Source organism: Lissotriton vulgaris, unplaced genomic scaffold, assembly GCF_964263255.1.
Source record: "Lissotriton vulgaris unplaced genomic scaffold, aLisVul1.2 SCAFFOLD_1266, whole genome shotgun sequence".
NCBI classification, from domain to species: Eukaryota; Metazoa; Chordata; class Amphibia; order Caudata; family Salamandridae; genus Lissotriton; species Lissotriton vulgaris.
This window is the reverse complement of record NW_028249470.1, coordinates 101,722-121,164: the sequence shown is the minus strand read 5'-3', so window position 1 is coordinate 121,164 and position 19,443 is coordinate 101,722. Positions and strand designations below refer to the sequence as shown.

Genomic DNA, 19,443 nt, shown 5'->3' with positions numbered 1-19,443 from the left:
TCAGGTGGTATTTCTGTGGTGTCGTTTTAAGGGCGTCTAAAACACTTTTCCGGCTGCCTGTGACACATAATGTAGCTGCTAAATATCTGATCCTTTTTAACCTTCATGTTTCATCATACTTATTCTTCGCTCATTGTAGTAAAACATCCAAAACTCATTAATGCAACCGCTACAACTATGCTTTCGTTTTCAAAATACTTTTAATAAAAAGCGTTGATGTATAAATACAGGCCTACAACCCAGTGGACCGGCCACGGAGCAGATTGAGACTGTACACAAGAAGAACGAAGTTGGTGGCAGTTCATTGCATAAAGTGCAGCAGTGCAATAACATCGTATTAAACTTCCCTACAGAGCAAGCATGATGCATGTCGGTAATTCATTTTTAATTAATTCATAAATTCATTATCCAATGCTCATCCATTATCTAAATTACACCAATTCATTTTCCAAATCATAATCAGTACCCACCCTAAATCAGTTCTTTGTTCGAGCACATACTCAATATCCTTCATATCTACTTTCATTATCCAAAAAACTGCATACATATCTCGGGACAAAAAGCTGCGCGGTCAGGGTGCAACAAAGTTTATTCAAAAAGTCTCATTTTGAGTCGGTGCCATTTTGGGCGAGGTCAGGCTGGTTCCAGCACAGTCAGAATGTCTCCAATGACTCGTGGTTGGACCAGAACCTTCCGTTGGTAGTTCAAAAAGTTTTGAATCATGTGGTAACAGTCTAACAACAGTCAAAGAGTGAGGAGGGCGGCAACAATTTTCCTACCGGGTCATTCTGGTGTTCCTCCGGAACTAAACAAGCCTCTGCCGTGGCTGCACCTTAGCCATTTTCCAAAGTGAAGCTGGCGCCGGCAGGAGTGCACCGATGTCGCTGTTCCCGGCGAGGGGGACGGGGGCGCCCATGTGGAGGGATCGGGGTGCCCCCCGGCTCTCATAGAATCTTCAAGGTTGAGGAGAGAAGGCATGGGGCGCGTGCCCGTCCTGGGCAAAAGACCGCTTTTTGATGTTGACCCTCTTTAAGTAAGAGCATTGGGGTGTCGCTGGAAGCCTCCACCTGGAGGGAGGTGGGGGAGGCTCGTTCGCGCCGCCTCCCCCTTCCAGCGACCCCGCGCCGTTCTTCGGCTCCAGCGCTTCGGTATTGGCTGTGCCGGCCATTGAAGATGGGGGGGGGGTCGGTGGCCGAGGCAAGACATCCCCCCCCTTTTTGACATGTGGCGGGACTACCTGTAACTATCCAGGCGATGGCATGTGGCGGGACTACCTGCAACTGTCAGGCGTTGGGTGTAGTTGCGGCCATTATAGCACAAAGAAATGCCGCCATCCTCGCTTTGGCTTCGGCCTTCGACGAAAGCCGGATCGGGTGAGAGAGAGGGGTGGTCGGTGGCCGAGGCAAGACAGCCCCCTCTCTCCCCGCGGCCTGCAGGGCGGCAGAAGAGGGAAAGGTGGAGAGGTCCTTATCATTCTTTGGGCCGCCTGCCCACCATCATCTCCTACTGACCGCGGCCAGGCGAGCCCCGCATGCCTCGAGGCCCCGCCTTCCGGATGGGCGTAACCGCGGACCTGTTGCACTTCGGGAGCTTCCGGAATGGGGGTAGGTACCTATTGAATTGTTTCTATTTCATGTGACGGTTATTTGGGCGTGGTGGGCAATGAGGCAGACATGTTGGGAGCAGAAATAGGCAGCGAAACCTAGCTACCTCGTGGCTATTTTTGCTGTCAAACTTTTCGCCATTTTATATTTCTTATTACGAACTATTTCTAATGTTTCTTATTTTTAGTGAAGTCAAAAGCTCATCAGGGGGTTACTGACTTAGCCTGATTTCTTTTTATTTTTCTTTCTCTTCCTTAGCGTGTTTCGAGCTAAAGTTTTCTGTTAGTAGGGAACGGTGATCACTTCATATTTTTATGTGTCCTTTTCACTAGGGGGTACTTCTGGACGGACCAGACGAGTTCCCTCCAATAAATGGTCCGGGGTGGAACTAGATTATCGATCAAAAGGGGAACATATATTCCTTCATTAGGGTATCATCCTGGACAGACCAAGCAATGTACTTCCACTTACTAGGGTAGCCTCCTGGGCGGACCAGATGGTCTACTTCCACTAAATGGCCATGAGCGGGGAGCATATGTCCTCCATAAGGGTAGTCTCCTGGGCGGACCATGCGAGCTACCCCCCAAATAACCAATCAGTGGGGAGTGGGTAGGACTGACGAATTCACAAAGGGGCATAACCTACCCTTTACTACTTGCAAAGACTAGACAGAATATTTCTATTCCACGTTGTTTGCAAGTAGAAAATACCTCAAACGAAACAATTCCTGGAACAACAATGTCCAGGCAACCAATCAATCAGTGGGGAGAAAAACAGGCATGACGGATTACAACGGGGACAAATGTCTGCATTACCTGCCCTTCGCTATCCATAAAGGAAACAGAATATTCCTATTCGTCTCTGTTTGTGGACAGGGAAGATCTCAAAGAGCAACAATCGATTATTAATCGATTTCAAACAATCAGTGGGGAGAAAAGTAGGCATGACGGATTACAACGGGGACAAAAGTCTGCATTACCTACCCTTCTCTATCTGCAAAGAGGGACGACGTTCCTATTCCCGCTGTTTGCAAACAGAGAATGTCTCGTTCTCAAGAAGAGAACCAATATGTCAAGTAGCATTCAAAGCTAAATGAACCAATACCAACAATATCAGTATACAAATACCGATTCCAATACAAACAATCAATCAATCAGGTGGATAGAACCACCCTACCAATCAGGCGTAAAAACACCCTACTTAATCTTACCCGGACCGGACCATACGGGCAGTTCTTCGTCTTCCTCTTCCAGCGCCCGATCGTTCTCTTACTCCATGTAGCATTCCTGTGGGATTCCAGTCAGGACAATAGGTCACTCGAGAGAGGTCCGTTCAGAATTGGTGAAGTTCTTTTCGATCGGCAGCCGGGCGAGGGCCCTCTCAAGGCAGGTATACTCCGATCATTTAGATGTTCACTTCTTCGTCTGGATCTCTCTTACCGAACCTTATGTCACTGATGGACCCCGCGTTGGGACGCCAATTGTGGAACAGGAGCCCAGATTACTACCGATGCCCAGGCCGCTGGCGCAAACCACCTCTTAGTTCCCATGTCGAATAGTTACCAAATAAAGAGACGGGCGCTGGAAGCAGGAATCAAGAACAGAGTTTAATTCTCATGAGGAGAGCCAGTCATTTCGGACACGAAACACGGTGTCTTTCAGGAGGTGCTCTAACAAGTGAGCTGAGACTCCTTCTTTTATACCTTACAAAACACTTGACATTACAATCAGGACAGTGTGACGCAAAAGAAAAGACATCCCTATAATCCTCGTGTCAATCCTACCCCACATATGTTCACAATAGGGACCCTTGACCTGCTGATAAGAGGGGAGGGCAATCACGCAGCTGAGTGTTCCGTCAACTGTTTAGGATGTGTGCGCCTGATCATAGCCCAGGGGGTGGGGTGGCCAGGATCAATAGTGGGTCCTTTGAAGAGGAGTGACTTCATACAATAAGGGCAGTAAATGGTATCTCCTGGCTCAGGCGATGGCCTCGGACATGTGTGGTCAGCCGGACTCGGGGGAAGGGTCATCAAAGGAGTGGTATTCATGCCGCGTGGACAATCGAGCGCGGAGGGGAGGCTTGTCAACAGAGGGGCATTCATGGAAGGAAAGGAGGTGTTGGTCAGGCGCGGCCGTGACTCTCAAGGACAGGGTCTTGCAGAAGAAGGTTTATGACTTGCCCATGTGAGGAGAAGGAAGGGGGAGGGGGGAGCCAGAGGGGACACAAGGGCAGAGTCGCATAGAGAGAAAGATCTTATGACCCGTACATGAGAGAGCGGGGGCAGTCAGGTGCAGCTGGGGAGGGCTATGTCAGCTAAGGTGAAGGATTGCCTCTTCAAGAGGGAATGGGGGGTTTTGTGCGGGTCAAGCAGAAGGGTTGCCTTTCACAGCAGGGTCGCGCAGAGGGAGAGGGTTTCATGGTCTATGCATGAGAGAGGGGGTTTAAGATACGCGCAGGAGGGAAGCCGGGGATTCCAATGGGTAAAAGGCCGTGGTGCCTAGGATGGCTATACATATGCATATGGGTATGGGCTCTTACTGGCAGAATGATACGGTCAATAATTTACGGTATTCATGGTGCTCACAGGGAGAGGAGTGGGAGAAGAAGGGAAATTAATGCTGTTTATGTACATCAATTTCTTCAATTTCCACACAGGCCCCTCCACCCAGACAGACCATGAGGCGCAATTTGTCCATAAAATAAATACTACTTGTTCAGAATCAACCTTATGTATTTTTTAATCCTGGGCGTAGTTCGCAAAGTAGCGCTATGCATAGCTACGCGAAGTGCACTTCACAATACGCGAGCTACGCGTAGCACTACGCGAACTGTGTAGTACCCTGTTCGCACTGTGCAAGATGCCATTTTCAATGATTGCACAGTGCGGACAAGCATCCGGCACTGTGCAATCATCAAAACCAGCATCTTGCACAGTGCGAGCTGTAGTTTTCTGCCGCTCGAGTAGATTTTTACTCGAGCGGCAGCTTTCTCAATTCGGACTGGTAGTTTCTCATCGCGAGCATACGCAACCACTCGCAATGGGAAACCTGACCTCCCCACGTTGGAAATCTCGCGGGGAGGTTTATTTTCCACGCCCGACAACTTGATGTTGCTGATCGCGAACGAGGAAAAAGTCTCGCCGGGATGTCATTTTCCTTGCTCTTGGACGTTGAGGACCGCGAGCAAGCAAAAAATGACCGCTGCACTATGCTACGCTACGCGTGTTTGCACTGTGCTACATGCGTAGTGCGAAGCAGCGCAAACTTCGCAAACTACGCTTTGCCCAGTGTTAGTATTTTTTGGAAATGCTCACACATTAGGTGTGAATTCATTATATTTATTTTCACTTAATTATAGGTCCTGCATGGAGTGGTACACCAGGGGCTGGTCCCTTAGTTGTCCAAAAGTAGAGGTTTAGGGGATACCTGAAACATGTTGCCATAATACTAGGGATTATAATTACATATTAGTTATTTTTCCCTTTTATTAACCCTTTTTATCCTTGCCAACTGGGAGCAGGAATAAAACTTTGGCTCACTAGTTAGGTACATTTTTAAATATCACTTACACCACCCCCCCTAAACTAAACTACACATATCCTCACAAAATAACGTAAGTACTCCTACGGGACTCCGCAAGTCGCAGCGTGCCCCAAGCAGTAGATGCTTGGGATGGCCCCAATGATGAAGCATGTCACCTAGGGGCAACCCTGGGTGAGTGAGGGGACTCAAAAAAATAAAATTTTCTTTTCGGCTAATAGAGGTTGGTTTCCACCCAATTGGTGAACCACCCGTATATCCTTGGCCAGGTTCTTTTGATCCGTCATCCACGGATCCTTTTTGCTATACTTTGAACACATAGGAGAGTGAACCTAGCCCAATCCTCCTTCTACCCCTGCTTTTGATTAAGGGTGGGTGTAGTTCGCGAAGTAGCGATACGCGAAGCTACGCGAAGTGCACTTCGCACTACTCGAACTTCACGTAGCACTACGCGAGCTGCGTAGTAGCACGTTCGCACTGTGCAAGATGCGTTTTCAATAATTGCACAGTGCAGACAAGCATCCGGCACTGTGCAATCATTAAAAACGGCATCTTGCACAGTGCAAGCTGTAGTTTTCTGCTGCTGGAGTAGATTATTACTCGAGCTGCAGCTTTCTCAACGCAAACTGGTAGTTTCTCATTGAAAGCGGTCGCGAGCATGCGCAACCACTCACAATGAGAAACCTTACCTCCCTGCGTTGAGAATCTCGCCGGGATGTAATTTTGCTTGCTCGCGGTCGCGAACATGACGTTCAGGACCGTGAACAAGCAATAAATGAGCGCTGCACTACGCATGTTCGTACTGTGCTACGTGCAGCTCGCGTAGTGCGAAGTTGCGCAAACTTCGCAAACTCCGCGAGCGTGGCATAGTGCTTTGCCCAGGGTTACTTTTGATTCATATTCTTCGCTGCCCTGTTTCCTTTTTAGTAAACTGTTTATCTGAGTCTATGTAGCATTAATTTCACCCTGATCATTCATTGATGCTTCAGCTGTCATCTAATTCTAGTGAGTTTCTTAATATCTGTCATTTATTTTGGATCTCCATGTCTGGATATGATCAAGGGTAGGGTGCACTCAAGGGTAGGTTGCACTCAAGGGTAGGGAGCATGATTTAGGCAATTACTAGGCTCAGGAACTACTCATAGGTTCTACAACTGAATATGAGAGAGCAGGACAGAAACCGGTTGGATAAAGACATTAGAGGACTGGTCCCTGGAGACTGGGGCAGCTGACAAGGAGAAAGGATGTCTGGATCATGGCAAAAGACACACAATAGTACAGAGGTTGAAGGTAGGTCATCAGATAGGAAAAGGCTGAGCACCTCCAAAGCAGAGTGAAAAGTGACAACAGGAGGAAACAGATGCCTTACAGCGTTACATAGAATACTCAATTCTCAGCCTTCTTTAAACAGGATAGGAGTTTTGATGAGGCCCAGTCTTGCTCTTGTTTGGCCATGGGGCTGAGACAACCTTACTCTCTTGGCCTGAATAACCATGGACTCCTAGCCAGCCATGGCTATTCCTCTGCCTCGGTGTCACTGGATTTGTCTGCAGCCTTCGACATGTCTGCCACACTCAGATAACGGAGCAGTTGATGGAGACTGGCATAGAGGTCAATGCATTCGCCTGTCTACGATCATGCATATCTGAGAGGGCTCAGGCTGTAAAGATGAGGTCCTTTCAATAAGGATTCAAAGAAGTGTTTGGGGTGTTCTTCATGGCTCTGCAGTAAGCCCAACACTTGGTAATCTGTACCTTTGGCTGCACTAATTCACTCTTTTGGATTGAGGTTCACTTGCTATGCTCACTATACTCAATTGTTAATTTCTGCGGAAAATAAACAAAAGAACTTTGCACCAATGTTCAAGGAGTGTATTAGCTTCCAGGACCAAGGTGAACTGCATTTACAGAAATATACATTGTGTTTGAGGCATTTCATTGGTTGGGCTCTCAAAATCTGCAGGGCGAGTTCCTTGGTTAGATCCCTATCCATAGCCAGAGATACGTTGAAGCTCGCCTTGTACGAGTTTCTAAGGTTTGCTGGACCTGCAGAAATACTATTTTTTTCTGCTGCTGCGGCAAAGTTATGGAACTCCTTGCCTTCTTACCTTAGGATGCATGACTACCTGTCTGCATTTCTAAAAGCTTTGCAGACCTGTCTGTTTCTCAATTGGGCAATCTTCTGTTTGCTATCCTGTCAGTTATGGCACACTGTCTCAGTATTAGAGCACTTTACAAATTGATATTACATCACATCACTTTACATACGTTGCTTGAACGTCTCAGGGTGAATAGAGCACGCTTCATAGTAGTGATGCACACATTGTGTGGAATATCAGATCTTCAACCTCTTTCTTAGTCCGATTCTTTCTACTGTGATGAGTGAAACACTTCAAGGAATAGTTTGTAGGTTTTCTTAATGATGCTCCATTTTGTACACCTGACCCACATGTTATTTTGCTTAGTTAAGGTAATACATCTGTCTGTCTCCGTCTTTACCCTTCATACAGATGCTTCATGGACTCAACTCTGCACAGTTATGAATCTTCCAATCCGAGAGCTCAGCACTTTGAATTCCATGTGTTCAAATTTGGAGATTCTCCAGAGGTCTATCTCCATTGCGATGTCATTGTTTGCCACAATGACTCTTCTCCCAACCACTGCACTCAAGGATGCTCTGGACAGAGGCATAAGAGGGACAGCAGTGGGTCAGGGAGCCATCCCCAGTCAGCAAGACTTTCACAGGGACCCATTGTTTTTAACCATGGTAAGTCCAACAGTATGGTTGCATTACATGTCAGAACTGGTGACAAGTAAGAAAAGACACTCAAGTACTTATGGGTAACAAGAGGTATTCATAGCACTGGAGGGGGTGAAAATATGTTTATATTAAGTGGGTGATATATACAATGTTTTGCTTCATATATCTTCTTATAGACATGTTCTGACATCAGACACACATGTAACAAGAACATCAGTCATTTATTTGCTAATAACTTCTTACCAAAGACTAGTGACATCACCATGCCGCCATCATTACAACCTTAGGATGCTGTAACACAATGGGAGTTTGTTTAATAAAACAAAAAAACAATGACCCTGAAACGCCGTGAATAATCAAATAATCTCCCAGCATGTCAGGGCCAAAATAGGGTTGGGCGAGTGACACAGGAACCTGGTAGCCTTGCGGCTAACATGCAACCAGGTCAATGGGTTCCACTACCAGAACCAGTTGAGTCTCTGTCAAGTGAGGGGGGGACTGAGAAGCCCCACTGCTCCCTCACTTCTAAATGTGACAGAGGAACCATGGGTTTGATAATGCTGCAGCATTGCCAATTTAGCTTTGTATATGTTCACCCTCCGATCATGTTTGTGGGTCTCTACTTTTCTTGATATCCCCAAAACCGCAGGAAACATATTCCCTTGGTTGTGCAGTTTGACAGGAAGCAAATATTTTCATTGCTCAACCGTGTTAAACATCCGGTCACATTATTATACAAATAATTCTAGGGTTGTTAGTGCCTTCTTCTTTGGGTTGTCCACCTCCTTACTCAGGTGTGTAATGGACTCGGATACTTTAGACTGGAAGGTTTCCAGCTCCGCCAAGCAGCCTTGTTCTCACTGAGACCCTGAAACCAAGCTGCACCTGATTGAAGAGTCCCAGCTAGAATGAAACCGGGTCTTGCATCGCTTGGTTCTGGTTCAGGGAGGACCTGACCTGGTAGGTTGGGCTGGACTGTTCCTACTATAGCAGGGTCAAGGCTGATTGCATAAGGCTGGGTCTCATCTAAAGTGGCATAATGTGTAAAAAATCAATGGACTGGGATGTGGCCTGAATAATTACCAGTGGCTGAGATTGAGTCAAGCATTCCACCCATAATTGTTGTATTCCTGCAGATTCACCAAAGGCACACTCCTGAGCCTGCCTGTGGAGCCTGGTGTTACTGGGACCCTTAAGTCTGAGGTCCTTTTCACTTGTTGAAAGCTGGATGGGGCCCAGGACCACTTGTGGTCCAACATAGTTGATTGCAAATCAGTGTAATTTACTTCTTGTTAGGTTCACCAACCTCTTCCAGTGTTCCAGTGTTGTGGGTTCTCTTCCATTCATTTCCATTCATTGGGTAGGATGATGGTTTACCTAGGACGCCACAGGGGAGACAGAACCTCACTACGTTCAGAGGGGTTAGTTCTCTCCTGCACTTAAGACATACGATCTGATGTCGAAATGATCATCCCTGGTCGACAATAATAACACTTCACAGTGGCCCTATGGAGCACATTTGCATACTTTTGTCACACTTTCGTCCCCTCCTGAGTATTATCCCACAATCTCATATAGAAAATTCACCCTCTTCCTGTGGGCTCCCAATTCTTCATTTGCATGTGGCACCCCTTCCCAAGCCTTAATAGGTCCTAGGGATCCTATCCCCTGGGGCCACATATAATAAAAAAGGGAAGGGAACGTCATGCCCTCCTCCCTTTATTAATTACTCAGCTCCTCGGGATGGGGTCCCCAGGCCTAATAAGGTTGGGGAACGGCTGCACACCTCATCCCCTTTTTTTATTACCTTTGGCCCAGGGGATGGGTCCCGGGCCTAAACAGCCTTAGGGAGGAGGGTGTGCATGCACCCTCTCTATTTTTATACAATTTAACAGGGAAGGAGGCCCTGGGATTCCCATCCACTGGGGTCAAAATCTAAGGTGAGGGGGGCTGTGCAGCCCTCTCCCCCTTTTAAATGAAAAATTGCCAGAGTGATGGGGTACCTGGGGCCTATGAAGGCTCGGAGAAAGGGAGCCACTTAACCCTCCTCCCCTTGTTAATTATATTTGGCCCCAGAGCAGGGATTCCTGAGGCCTAATTAAGGGCCCGATTATGATGGCGGACGGACCTGCGCCTGTCCGCCACCCCCGAGGTGTAGGGACCGTCCGCAGGGGCTGCGGCGTTCCCTCCATGTAAATTAGGATGTGACTGCCTCCCTGGCGGTCACATCCCGTATCTTTAACTTTTTGGCGGGTGCTGCTTGAAGCAGCGTCCGCCGCAAGGTTAAAATTGCATGCATTGCATATGCATGCACAAAGCGGCAGGCACCGTGCGGTGCCTGCCGCTTTGTGCATGCATATATAAGTACATGCATATATAAGTACCCCCCATGTGCACCCCCAACACCCTGGGGGCCCGCAACGGGCCCCCAGAAGCAAAGGTACACATGCTTTTCCACGGCGGAAAATCCGCAGCGGAAAAGCATGTTTCCTCGCCCTTGGTAATTTGGCTGGCGGTGTCTTGCAGACACCGCCTCCAAATTGCAGACAACATCCTGCGGATCAGCGGCGGACGGACTTGCTGTCTGCTGCTGATAACACCGCCATCCTAATGTGGCTGGTGGTGTTTTGGAGGTCCGCAGCGGTGAATCCGCATCCTCCGGGCCGGCGGTGGCTTCCACCGGCCCGGAGGATGTGAATTCACCGCAATCCTAATAGGCCCCAAGGTTCGGGGAGAGGAGCTTAGCTATGGTAATAAAATATTACCATAGTTAGGCGATTTTCTCAATGACAACATTAACATTTTGAACGGAAACAACCGCAGAAATTCACCAGTTGTAGTTAGCTAAGGTATCATTAACTTGCATCCCCAAAATGCTCTGCTTATGACCTCACATATTGCATTACTTATGACATGTTCTATGATAACATTAATGACATCACCGATGACATCATCCAAAGAGTATGTTTGCTTTATAGCTTACATAGTGGCAGGTAACTACCATATTATTTTCCTATCTAATTGTGTACAGCCTGTGTCCCGCTAACTGGTGTAAGTGTATACAAAACTCATATGCTCCTAATGCATCTTAGGTGTGTTGAGGCATTGAACAGGTTTTAAATCTTTGTATTGATGAATAACTCTATGTGCAGGCAACTGCATGTTCCACACACGTTTTCTGGTACTGCAGAAAGAGTTCCCAACAGGGCAAAGATTCCAAGTTCTACTTACTAAGGTGCTTATTTATGAGCCCTTAAGTCACTTTATGTGATGCACCAGCGGTGTAAAAAATGCACCGTGAAGTGCCATATTTACAAAGTGACGCAGCTGTGCAGATACGTCACTATGTAAACCCCTGCGCCACATTATACCTGCGCCAGGTATAATGTATGCAGGGGCTGAAATCCTACGCAAGAAAGGGTTGTAGAAGTGACGCAGTGAAATCTATAAGATGTCACTGCGCCACTTCTAGGACGCAAATTTGTCAATACCTTACGTCTGCCTCATGGCAGGCGTAAGACTGATGCAGGCACATTTAACATGGGACTCGCCCGTATGTAATGACCCATTGCTGGGGTTGCCTCACTTTTGTGACACACTCCAGCAATGCGTCATTTTTGCGCCTACAGATACGTCAGAAATACTAACGTATCTGTAACTCCATGCGACATGATGCATCATACTGTAAATATGACACACCATTGGTGTCGGGAGGAGGGTACAATGAAAAGTGACACATTGCTGTTTTCTCGCAGCGATGCGTCACTTTTCGTAAATGAGGGCCCAGGTATTGTAAGCAGCCTTAAGTTATTGGGCAGAATCGTCTCAGCTTGACAATTTCTACATAACACAGAAGACTTCGTACACCAGGTACTAACCTATGTACATGTGCTTGTTTTGCTTCAGAAGATGGGTTACCTGTAAACTTTTCATCCCAGTATGAAGGCTGCAGTTAGTATGATCTTTAGCTCCCTGAGACCTTGGTTATTCTAGGTGAATAGTCTTTTTTTGGACAGGTAATGCATGGAGCATCCACTGTTTTCAGTAGATACTTTCTAATACTCTGTGGTGTGTTTCCCATGAGAGTTGGTACAGAGTAAACTGTCTCCATATTATAAATACTGTTTGCAGTACCCACTTTTCTACCAATATCACTGTAGGCTCAATGACTGTGACAGGTTTGATACAGGTAAAGACTGTTCATAGTAGGGCATTAGATATACAACAGGCCTTGAGGATCTAGAGAAACACATCTTTCTCTGAACAGTTGTTTACAATACATATTGAAAACCGTGTGTTAAGAGGATTTCCCATAAATCTATAGTTGATTGTTAATGTCAACTAGGTTTCCTGTGAAGTGCATGTGATAAAGTCAAAGTTGCACATAACACATGCTTGCTACACCTAAGGGAGTTGTATCTGTGATGGCATTAACAATGCTTCATATTATTCTGAGCTATTTTGTACTTACTTTCATGCCTCTAATGCCATACTAGTTTATAGAGTAATGTGCACAAAGGCAGCTTGGAAGATGTCATGAGTTATGCCATCCGTATTGTCATCAATGATGTCATTTGAGATGTCATCAGTGATGTCATATATTATGTCATAGAACATGTCAAGAGTGATGTAATATGTGAGGGCAAAAGCAGTGCATGGCAGGGGAGCAATTTGCACTTAGCCCTGCTAACTACAACTGGTGCATTTCTGTATTTTTTTTAGTTCAAAAACGTTATTGTTGTCACTGACATACTCACCTAATTATAATGTTACTTTAAACTTCGTTTTTTTCCACAAATATAAAGTAGGTTTTTGCAAAATCTTTCAACTTCCCAACCTTTAAGAAGGTTGCAAAGTTTAAATTAAAAAGTGGAAAAATCCTATGAAAACACTTTTAATTTGAAAACTCTCTTTCAAAGACAATTTTTTTATAAAAAAACATATTTTCTCCAACTATTGTCAAGAATAGTCATGCTTGGGTGTAATGCTTTCAGGCAAACGTAGCTTCACCCACTGTAGGTATTGCATCTCTTACAAAGGCACCTTCCAGGCTGAGTATCGACTGTGTGCATGGGTGGAGGTGGTGATGCTCCATTATCTCACTGCTTCCATTGATTTTGTATAAATCCTGTAAATCATCTCTAATCCAACTCATTCCCCTATGCTTTCATACTGATTATATAATCATTAATATTTCACTTCCTAATAAACAGAACTTGGAATGTTTCAGGTGCATGCGCGCATTTTTCTGAAGGTAAATCATCCTTTCCCTCCTTTCCTAACTCCTGTGGGGCTTTTAACGAAAAATATTGATGAAACAGAACAAATCAAAGCCTTTATTCCAATTTGATTTCATGGAGGCTTCCTTGGCAAACATGTTTCTTAAACTCCATGACCATCTGTTTTTAATTGTTTCTACAGATCTACTAATTAATATAATATTATGTTCCATGTTTCAGGAATGATCCTCAAGCAGGCAAGATATCAAGAAGAACAGAAGCTTTCTACGAACTCAGCCCTCATTGGCGGGATCTGTGGCATTTGCCTTCTGGCAGCTTTGGCATTGCTGGTGCAGAAAAGATATTATAGAACACAAAGCCAGGGGTACAGGATCCTACAGGGTGAAGAAGAATGAATCCTGAAACCTCCAAGGATCCAACTGTAGGGTGTATTTTAGGAAGAAACAGAGCTGATGAGACTCAAGGGAGCAAAGTCCTCGAATCACCGCTTAGATATATCAGTTGTATGCGGGGTAGAGATTAAAGTTTGCATGCATATATGTACTCAACAAAGCATCCGTCTTAGCATGATTTCATGAATGTCAAAACTAGTAAAAATGTAAAGAGCACAAATAACATGAGAATATTTAATTGCTACTAATTTATTGTCGATTATATGTTTTATAATATCTTGTAGAGTATGCATATGATCATGTTTTAACCTGCTTTGAAATTTTAATTGGATAGACAACCATCGGATAATTTAATTGGAATTTATCTGAAAAACCTGTTTGAAAATATTAACTGTACCTAAACATCTGATCCAGTTGTTTGCTCACATCCCATTTTCCATTTGCACTTTGATCACTCTTCCTAACTCGGAAACAGGTGTGAGGGAAGAATGTGTTTGCTATTGACAAATTTCTTTATCCACATATCCAACCGGAATTTCATAATTTTCACTGTCAGAGTTTCACATTTCATATATATCACAATTAACACACTTATTTACCGTTAGGACTCTTAGGGAAGAGACATTTCAAGACGATTTTCTCCATAAGGAGCTCCACAAACAAAAGACATCATTTTCTAGAATAACATGAAGAAAAACTCCCTATCAATTCGATATCCTTTGCTCCTTAAAGCTATAAAAACTACTAAAATAGCCAAAGAAATCCTTACGCACATGATTAAAATACTTCTAGAAGGAAAAGAATAAAGCAAACACCGGCTCTAAAGGCCATAGCTCAAGACTCTTTACCTCACCACAGGATGGGTTAAAAGGATGGCACTGATATTATCCAGACCACTATTTCATCAAATTGCAATCAGATGTGAATTTATCAAGTTTAACAGTAATGAAGCACAGAATTCAACACCATTTTGACATTGGTGACTGTGGCACTCAAGATCAGGTACAAAATGCGGTGACAGACAGAAAAATGACTGACGTTATGGCAAAGATTGATGACGGATAAGAAAATGGATCAATTCACTCCTGGCGCAGGAATACAAGATATTTTCTGCAGAAGTGCCTTATATTTGGAACTCGTTAGAAAAATCACTTTATGTGCAGAATGCGAGAAACAAGGGCACAAGGGAAAGTTGTTATTTTTCTTAGCAAGTTTAATCTTGCCTAAATATGTTAATACATGCATGCACGATCACGCACAAAGGTTATTTGCAAGCATCAGCACATTAAAGTCAGACTTAAGAGTGGGCAGCACAGGACTACAGTAATGCAGGCTTTTATTATTTGTACTGAGAGTGGTCAGCACAATCCAGCATTACCACACACTGTTACGAGGAGGCAAGTGAGCGGTTCTATGTCCGAATATCGTATACAAAAAATTGTTTGACAGAAGTAATGTATTTCACATATCGCGTTGAAATAAATATCATCCCAGTGGGTGCAGATTTTCTATTATTAACAATATTTATAACTCTAATGGAGTGATATATTTGTAGAAGATAATTAGGACGCAATACTGGTCCCAGGGCGATAATGTATTAGAAATAATCTGGTACTCCCCTTGTAGCAAGCAGCACAAGTCTGCTCTACCACAGGCTTCTTGTAGGTGTAGGAGTAGTGAGCAGCACACATTAAACTACAGTGACACAGGCTGTTAGTAATGCCCAGAAATTTGAAAAGAGAAGCTATAGCTGACATTAGTAAGACTTGATTATCTGTTTCTATTGCCACTGTGAAGAAGGAACACAATAGTACATAAACCAGCAACATAGAAGAAGGACTACTGTGGCGTATACATCCAGTGACATAGAAGAAAGACCACAATGGCGCATGCAGTCTTTGTGAGGAGCACGCTCACAATGAAAACAAACCAGCCAATCCACAAGAAAACGATGCAAAAGATATTTGTGAGGTGTTCCTTCTAAAGTTAAACTTTTTTTATGTGACATTTCTTTGGAATATGTTTTTCAAAATAACACAACATCTAATGTAGAGCATTTACTAAACTAATTTTTAGCTCATATGTCAAGTATGTGTTGCTTTATACTTTGCTAAGAACCTGAGCAGCTGCACTCAAGCTCTTAATCAACCTATCTTCAGTGTGCTAATAGGCATAGAAAAAACCTTTTATCGGGTTTGATGGTGGCTGATGTGGGAGGGAATAAAATCTATGAATATTGATCAGTTTTTCATTCAATTGGTTGAGGCAGTATGTCATTGACCGGAAGCTGTCATCTCTTTTAAGAGCAGCCACCTAAATAGAATTTCAATCAAATATGGAACAAGCAGGGATGTCTACTCTCCCCGTCAATGTAAAGAATTCTTATGGAGCAACTCCTTAAGACTCATGTGGGGAAGGATTCTGGGCAAATCACTTAATTCCCCCGTGCCTAACAAAAATGAATGTATCCTCATGTAATGCAACTGGTGCTATGTAAAGCGCTCTGATACCCGATTCGGGTCAAGTTCGCGCTATATAAAACTCTGTAAAAAAAAATAAGGGGGCTTCTTTATGAGCCCTTGCGTCACTTTTGCCCTGTGGGTGCGTCACTTTTTGTGACGCACCAGCAGGGTAAAAAAATGTGCCATGTTGCGTCATATTTACAAAGTGACGCATCTAGGTAGATGTGTCACTTTGTAAACCCCTGCGCCACATTATACCTGCGCCAGGTATGATGTATGCAGGGTGGGCGTTTTGACGCAAGTAAGCCTTGTAGAAATGACGCAGTGAAATCTATGAGATTTCACTGCGTCACTTCTAGGACGCAAATGCATAATTTTATTACGCCTGCCTCACAGCAGGCGTAAGACTGACGCAGGCACATTGAAATGGGACTTGCCCATGATAAATCGCCCATTGCTGAAGTTGCGTCACTTTTGTGACACACTCCAGCAATGCGTAATTTTTGCGCCTACAGATATGTCAGAAATACTGACGTATCTGTAACTCCTTGCGACATGATGCGTCATATTGTAAATATGACGCATCACTGGTGAAGCAAGGAAGGCGCAGTGAAAAGTGAAGCATTGCTGTTTTCACGCAGCGATGCGTCGCTTTCCATAAATAAGGCCCAAGGTCTTACCCACCTAGCATTTCCAGTATCCTTTATATATTTGACAACAAATGCAACAACGTTGTTAGTTGTGCTCCAAACCTACATGATTCGTTAGTAGCCATTGACAATGTAACAGATAAAACTAACTTAATCTTTCCAGGAATACATGTTTATCTACCTCCATGATGTTGATGTCACACTGTACCCTTTACAAGATGTTGAGCTTCGAGCTCCCATCCATGCCTAGATTCTGTGGTTATTTTATGCAAGAGAAAGGGGTCAGTGTGTAATCATGGAGACATAAATGTGCCAATTGCTCGGATGTTTTTCTAGTTGGTGATGATATAAACCATTCCTTAACAGACCACCTTAGATAAGTACAAGTCGCTCCAATACCGTACTCTGTATGACTTCTACAATAGTCACTGATAGAATGCACACATTTTCCACCAGTCCACTGCCAGATTATTACTGAGATATTTTTAGGAGGCCAATTGAAATGTTGAATGAAGATATATCCCTGATTCTAAGATAATTTTCTTATAATAGACCAAAGAAATATGTATTTCTAAATGCCACAGTCCTAGCTAGAACTAGAATGACGATTCGATTTGGAAGGCTAAACAACCTCTTTTTTAAAGTTTGGTGTATGGAAATCTGTGAAGCTTATTCGCTTGAATAACACATTGCTAATAATCAGGGATATCGCAATAAATAGAACATGTGTTTCCCTACTATGTGGTATTTTTGCATCTAAGCTAACTAAATTATTGGATCTAAGATATAACTTGATAAATAAATTCTGGGACAGACTCTAATACTCTGCAGTCTTAGCTTTGAGTAGTCTATGGGTATTTTTAATCACTGTTGTATCCTGGTTTTAATATTCTTAACCATCCTATTTATTATGATAGATTTTTTATGCTGAGCATTCAATATGTTCTGGCACTATTGTTATTTTAAAGATTTGAACAAGCAATAATGCAAGTGTACAACATGACAGCAATGACACGTGCAGTGGGTGGGAAAGAACTTGTTATTGTCAAGTCTCCAGCTTATCAAGTCAATCTCATACTTATTTGCACCTTAAGATTTTGTTTGATATCAGTTTCCCGTTCCTTACCTGTACACAGGTACATTGTGCTTGATTATGTTTAAAGATTTGCCTTTTCCCTTTGGTTTGTTTCATGTACGTTGTTGTTTTTATAATTACAGAGTCTCAATGCAAAAATTAATATATGTGATTCATCAATCTTGCTGGGGCCGATTCACAGAACTAACTTACAACAAAATCCTAAACTTACTACTTTTGGTATTCACAGAAGTTAGGATTGTGTCTTAAATTTGTCCTAAGACAAACTTAAGACAGACTTAAGACAAACATAAGACAAAATCCTAACTTAAGTCTGTCTTAAGTCTGTCTTAAGTCTGTCTTAAGACAAACTTAAGACAAAATCCTAACTTCTGTGAATACCAAAAGTAGTAAGTTTAGGATTTTGTCTTAAGTTAGTTCTGTGAATCGGGCCCTAAGCCTCTTTCTACCAAGACTCAAGAGGCAAATGCTTCTTTAACCAATGGCACTTGCAAGAGCAGACAACACAGAGGACCCTGAATTCAAAATATCGTCAGTGTGGTAAATAAGTGTTAGTGCCTTTGAAACTCTTACAAACTCTCACAAAATGTTACTTGATGAATGGTAATACACATTGACGTTTACCATCATGACATCTATGAATAAGCATGCATCCATCTCAAAAGGAAGTGACACATTTCCCAGCATCCATCTATTTCAGAAATTACATCACTTGTTTGCCACAAAACAATTTTGAAAAAGAAAAGAATCCGTTCAATGGCCCCATTTGTTGGCATTCATCACAACTGGAATTGAAATTACCACATTTCATTGCATCCATTTCTACAGGAATTGATATTGTCACATTACCAAACAGCCTTCTCATCAGGAAGTGACATCACTTGTTTCCTGCCGAAACTATATTTAAAAAGAACAGGCAGACTCAATTTCTTATTATCTATCTAAATGGGAAATGAATCACCACATTTCCCATTATCCACCTCAACAGGAAGTGACATCACAGGCACCTTGCCAAAATCATCTTTAAAATAAAGATCCCGACGAGCGTAGGGTGTGGCTGTCAATAGCGCAGCAGGTGCAATGGCACCGGGGCAGTGCAGGCTGGGAAACTAAATCAGCCTTTCAAAAATTATCAATCCAGCCCTGCTCCCTTTATTTGCTTGTGCAATCTCTCAGGTTCCAACCATCCATTCCGTTGCTTCCTCTCCTATCTATCCCTCTCTCTTCTCAATTTCTGATCACGTTCTCTCTACCTTCCCTCTCTTTCTTTATTTCTTAAACACCCCCTGTGCTGCTGCAATTAACCTTGGGATCTGAGGAAAATGACAGAGGCACCAGGAGCAGCCCTGGGGTTCCAAAACTGTCCATTCAAGGGCTCCAGCCCACCGAGGAAATGCTGATGGAATAAATGGCATTTTTGGCCCTGCACTGAGACAAGCAGCCTGAGGGGCCCACTGCACCCACTTATAACTCCATCCACTAAACCCTATATCATGCACTTACGTATCTAACCCTATGTAGTAACGCAAAGGAGGCAGGATCTCTTCAGGGATTTAATTTAAATTGAAGTACAAATAACATGGAAAAACAGGCAGGCGCCAGGCAGCACAGCTTACAGTCCAAGGCACAGCTCCAACTGAAACCTTGGGCTGGAACCTTGATGACTAACATACATTCTATAACTCGCACTGCCACGA

General features: G+C 43.8%; 1 protein-coding gene across 1 annotated transcript in view; it reads left to right on the top strand.

The window, feature by feature from the left end:
• Positions 1–17,471, top strand: part of LOC147663565 (uncharacterized) — a 159,011-nt gene extending 141,540 nt beyond the window's left edge. The window contains exons 6-7 of the mRNA XM_086950357.1: positions 7,656–7,912; positions 13,366–17,471. Of these exons, the coding sequence (XP_086806483.1) occupies positions 7,656–7,912; positions 13,366–13,541 (433 nt within the window). The 3' untranslated portion in view covers positions 13,542–17,471. The remainder of the gene's footprint in view (positions 1–7,655; positions 7,913–13,365) is intronic.
• Positions 17,472–19,443: the final 1,972 nt, after the last annotated feature.